Genomic DNA, 5,555 nt, shown 5'->3' on the forward strand with positions numbered 1-5,555 from the left:
GATCGACAATTTGATCTGGACTTTTTGGACGATTTTCGTACCACCATACTAAAATGAACCAAAAACTATATCTTCGAACAAAACGATGGTTAGTGTTTGAAATCTAACACATAACCCGGAACACAATATTAAATTTTGGAGAAGAATGCTATAAGGGTCTCTTGTTCCTAGATTTCATCTGGACTATCGAACAATTTTCGTAACCCTCGACAAAAAATTATCGAAATCTGTATTTTCAAACAAGACGAGGGATAGTGTTGGAAATCTTACGCGGAACCCGAAACATAGTTATAAATTTTGGAGAAGAATGCTATAAGGGTCTCTCGGTCCTCGATTTCATCTAGACTTTTCGGGAGATTTTTGTATCACCCGACAATAATTGACCGAAATCTGTAGTTTCTTACAACACGATGTCGAGTGTTTGAAATCTGATGCGGAACCCAAACACAATTATAAATTTTGGAGAAGAATGCTATAAGGGTCTCTCGGTCCTCGATTTCATCTAGACTTTTCGGGAGATTTTTGTATCACCCGACAAAAATTGACCAAAATCTGTAGTTTCTTACAAGACGATGTCTAGTGTTTGAAATCTGATGCGGAACCCAAACACAATTATAAATTTTGGACAAGAATGCTATAAGGGTATCCTGGTCCTCGATTGCATCTTGTCTTTGCGGGAAATTTTTGTACCACCCGACAAAAATAGACCGAAAATCGTATTTTTGGACCAGACGATTGCTAGTGTGTGAAATACTGGCGTAGAACCCGAAACAAAGTTATAAATTATGGAGAAGAATGCTATAATGGTCTCTCGGTTTTCGATTTCATCTAGACGTTTCGGGCAATTTTCATTCCACCCAACTAAAAAGGACAGAAATCCATATTTTCGAACAAGACGATAGTTACTGTTTGAAAACTAACGTGGAACTCGCAACACAATTATAAATTTAGAACAAAAATTCTATAACGGTCTCCCAGTCCTCGATTTCATTTGGACTTTTCGAGCGACTTTCCTACCCATCGACGATAATGGACCAACATCTGTATTTTCAGACTAAACGATGACTAGTGTTGAAATCTGGCGCGGAACCTGAAACATAGTTATAAATTTTGGAGAAGAATGCTATAAGAGTCTCTCAGTCCTCTATTTCATCGGGACTTTTCAGAAGATTTTGGTACCACCCAACAAAAATGGACCGAAATCGAGTGGTACGAAAATCTCCAATTTCATCTAGACTTTTCAGGCTATTTTCGTACCACCGGATAAAAATGGAACGAAATTCGTATTTTTAGACCAAATGATGGCTAATGTTCAAAATATGATCCGAAACACAATTATAAATTTAAGAGAAGAATGCTTTTTAATTATTACATTATTTGACAACTCTATTTTATTAAATGTTATTATTATATTCGTTTTATAGTTTTACTACATAAAGAAGACAATAATAACATATAAAAAAATAGAGTTGTCAAATAAAGTAATAATTACATATTAATTTTACAACTCAATTTTGTTATATTTTATTATTATTTTCGTTATTTAGTACAACTACAAAACGATGATAATAATAACATATAATAAAATAGAGATGTTAAAAAAATATGTAATTATTAATATATTTGATAATTCTATTTTATTATATATTATTATTATCTTCTTTTTAAGGTTTGACTGCATAACAAACATAGTAATATCATTTAATAAAATAGAGTTGTCATATAAATATGTAATTATTACTTGATTAGACAAATCTATTTTATTATATATTATTATTATCTTCTTTTTAAGGTTTGACTGCATAACAAACATAGTAATATCATTTAATAAAATAGAGTTGTCATATAAATATGTAATTATTACTTGATTAGACAAATCTATTTTATTATATGTTATTATTATCTTTGTTTTATAGTTTTACTTCATAACAAAGATAATAATAACATATAATAAAATAGAGTTGTCAAATAAAGTAAAAACAAAACGTTATTTAGTACAATCAAAACGAACATAATAATAACATATAATAAAATAGAGTTGTCATATAAATATGTAATTATTACTTTATTTGACAACTCTATTTTATTATATGATACTATTATCTTCGTCATGTAATTGTACTTTATAACGAATATAATAGAAACATATAATAAAATAGATTTGTCTAATCAAGTAATAATTACATATTTATATGACAACTCTTTTTTGTTATATATTGTTACTATATTTGTTTTATAGTTTTAGTTCATAACGAAGATGATAATAACATATATTAAAATAGTCACTACAAAAAAATTGACCTATCGTGACACACAAAATGTTTCACTAAAAGTTAAAAGCCGTAGGTAAAAGTCAATAATACTTTGAGTGCACCCAAATCTAGTGTCAACTTTAAGGGGGCGCCCTGCTACACTTTGAGAACTGTCACTACATGTTCTGATAAGTGTCACTACATGTTTTTGATTTATACCTACAATAATGACTGTCACTAAAAACTAGATAAATATAAATAAAGAATTGGTCTATTTATACGGTACTATCTGTCACTAAAACTTATTGTTATTTATTAAATTAAATTTATTTTATCTCCCTTCTAATTGTAATTCTAAATTATTAATACCAGTAAATTAAATTTAAAATTTTAATTTATTTTTATTAATTAATGTCATTGAAACATACAATAAAATATAATTTAATTTTACTAATTCTATTAAAGTAATGTTACTTGCATTCATAGCATTTTAATTATAGCACTAACATGAGTATCATATCTTTGTGACAATATTGTAATGAAATTAGATCATAAAAAAATATATTTCTCCACTAAGTAGATCATAAAATCTTTACAAAAGTGATATATTTCTCCACTTATGAATACATTTTTAATTTCAAATTATCCTAGCATTTTCTCTAAAATCTCTCTTTCCATGTTTTTAGAATCTATCTTTGGAACTCTATCATTCCATTATTCTTTGTCCTGCAACACTTGTTGTTGAGAAATATTTCAGATTTGATAAACCAACTCATAAAGCCCTGTCACACAATAAAAGATATATATAATTAACAAAAATTATAAAAACCAAACAATCATAAGGTCATAAGCTTTGAGGATTCAATCTTTTGAAGTTTGTAAGGAATAGTGGTTGAAGGTAGCAATGAAAGCAATAAGACCTTTTCCAGTAACAACAGCTTAGATTGCAAAGATGAGGAAAACAACCATAGCCAAGCGATAAGGTTTAACCTCTGTCAATTGAAGTCTTTCTTACTTTTCAGGATCACTGGCTAAACCAAGAGGATCAAAGAATTTGCCACTTGGGTATAACCTTTTCTCCAAAAACCCTACCCAATGTTGTCTCCACTCACCTGTTCAATAGAACCACCAAAAATCAAAATGTTTGTGACATAATTAAAATAGTCACCAATTATCATTTGACATAAATTATACCTGTTCAGCTACAGCTTGTAAAACCTCATTAATTTGTGGATCTTTCAGAGAATCGTACTTGGAGAACGAAAACAAGATTTCCAAGCAAATTCTCCAATGTTTTAACTCTATGGTTAGCATGAGAGTTAGAGCTAGAACTTGCGTGTCCAACAATCTTGCCAAGACAACGCACACGTCCTCTTTTTTCGGATCCTTTAACTTTTGAGTAAATATCATTCTTCCAGTTTGTAGAATCTTGAGTGGTTTGAGAATTATTTGAACTTTCTCGTCCTCCACATTTAAATTTGCACCATCACTCTCATTAGTTGGATGTATTCCAAAGGCATCATGAATCAATGTATCTATGTCATGGTCAAACTCTCCTTCTACTTGAGATACACTTTGAGAACTAGACGAGCTAACATCCTTGTGTCTGGGATGTAGGCAGCCATTTCTGCTTCTGTCTTACTACTGTCATATCCCTTTGATTTCAAATGATACTTGAATTGCCTCCACTTAACCTTCATGTTATCCTTTAGTATCTTCTCAGTTTGCTCAGTGAATTCAGGAACAAATCTAAACTTTGTCTATCATATGAATAATTAACAAAACACAAATTTCGTTAGACATTTTTGCAAAAAAAAAGTATTTACAAAGCTTGAAATGAAATAGAACTTTTAAAAATTTATACAACACCTGAATTAGTTCAATCATATCAGTAATATAGGACTCAGGCATCTTACTCCAGCTAATGTAATTGATTGGAGCACATTGAGATCTCCTTACCAAACTTCCTATTGCATTTAATAGAGTTTTTCCTTCCCAACCAATAGGATGACCAAAAGAATCTACATCCACCAATATAAACTCTCCATCTGGCATGTCCCACACATCTAGCATATGTGTATAACCTCTTGTTCTCTTTTCACCTAAATCATATATTCATATTAGCAAACCATAAAACACTCAATATCAATTGTCTTAGATCAGTACAACCACAGTAAGTATAGTTAAACTAATAGTCATTGTTCTTGTGACATGACTGTAAAATCCAATGGAAAAACTCCAAAGCATATAGAAGGCTAAAAGGAAACAAGATTCCACCTAGCTACAAACCAAAACCATAAACTTCACTTCACAGAATAATATAAATTCTACATCTGGTTGCTAGTAGTATTAGAAGAAGAGCTAAAACCAGAAACAAGATCTGTCCAATTAAAAGCACAAGTAGTAGTAACAACACTGGTCCAATTTTGTTCGCTTCCTTAATTATTATTATTGCTGCTAATTCCAAAAAATTTACTGGACCACTTAAGCTCCCTATTAGTACAATTTTGTTCCTCTGTAACATGTGTATTCACGCGTGTATTACAAATTTGAACTATATTTCAAGACCTACTAACAAAATTGGTAGGCCTACTACTAAGATATAAATTCTTAGTACGACCACGGACATGGGCAAATAGATCAACAGTTCTATTTTACCAAAAATAATTTACCTTCAGCTTCAACATGACTTCCTTCTTCAGACATAGAATGGTTATTTTGGTTGAGTTCATTATAGCCATCAATTGAGTGCCCTTCCTCTTGTGATTGTCCACAATTTTGAGTAGTATTCAACTTCCTTCTGCGCTTCCCCATGGTACTTTCTACATATGCCAAAGCCAAATTAGTATTTAATTGTTGTAAAAAACAAATAACCGATGACAGTACTAATCTACCTCAAATGAAACACATAAAATGGTAGGGAGCAAAAATAACTACACACCTTTGTAACTTCAATAAATTAGAAGTCAAATAAATTGATTGATAAATAATTTGCTCTATATATTAGAAGAAGTCTCCCTCACTCTCATCCTCTGTATCATCACCACCCTCATCATTTTGGAGAATGCTCTCCATGGATGTTGTAACTTCCATGATATCATGATTATCATCAACTTCTGGTCTAATCAAGTCGTTGTCATTTATATCTTGCAAGACTTGTTCATTCACTTGATCTACATCATTGGACAACTCATCACCCAAATCATACACATCTCTAACTTTAGCATGCACAACAACAAACCAATCATTTTGTGCTCTATTCTCCACATAGAATATTTTTTTGGCTTGAGAGGCCAAAAAAAA

The 5,555-nt window shown here is 30.9% G+C and overlaps 1 protein-coding gene across 1 annotated transcript; it reads right to left on the reverse strand.

Moving 5' to 3' along the window:
- Nucleotides 1-3,340: 3,340 nt before the first annotated feature.
- LOC105852849 (uncharacterized) lies at nt 3,341-5,555 on the reverse strand. The gene is made up of 5 exons (XM_012719613.3): nt 4,925-5,555; nt 4,122-4,354; nt 3,836-4,012; nt 3,447-3,503; nt 3,341-3,364 (listed from the first exon to the last, which is right to left on the reverse strand). Exons 1-5 carry the CDS (start codon nt 5,064-5,066, stop codon nt 3,341-3,343), a joined length of 633 nt encoding a protein of 210 aa, XP_012575067.2. The 5' UTR covers nt 5,067-5,555.

The sequence above is a fragment of the Cicer arietinum genome, chromosome 5 (assembly GCF_000331145.2).
Source record: "Cicer arietinum cultivar CDC Frontier isolate Library 1 chromosome 5, Cicar.CDCFrontier_v2.0, whole genome shotgun sequence".
Classification (NCBI taxonomy): Eukaryota; Viridiplantae; Streptophyta; class Magnoliopsida; order Fabales; family Fabaceae; genus Cicer; species Cicer arietinum.

What these genes read in the sequence shown, in the direction of transcription:
- LOC105852849 (XM_012719613.3), bottom strand. Translation starts at nt 5,066, where the DNA reads ATGGGGAAGCGCAGAAGGAAGTTGAATACTACTCAAAATTGTGGACAA. An exon ending in AAGTCATGTTGAAGCTGAAG is followed by an intron (nt 4,355 to 4,924) that starts GTAAATTATTTT and finishes TATATGATTTAG; the next exon opens with GTGAAAAGAGAACAAGAGGT. An exon ending in CAAGGATGTTAGCTCGTCTA is followed by an intron (nt 3,504 to 3,835) that starts GTTCTCAAAGTG and finishes TCGTTCTCCAAG; the next exon opens with TACGATTCTCTGAAAGATCC.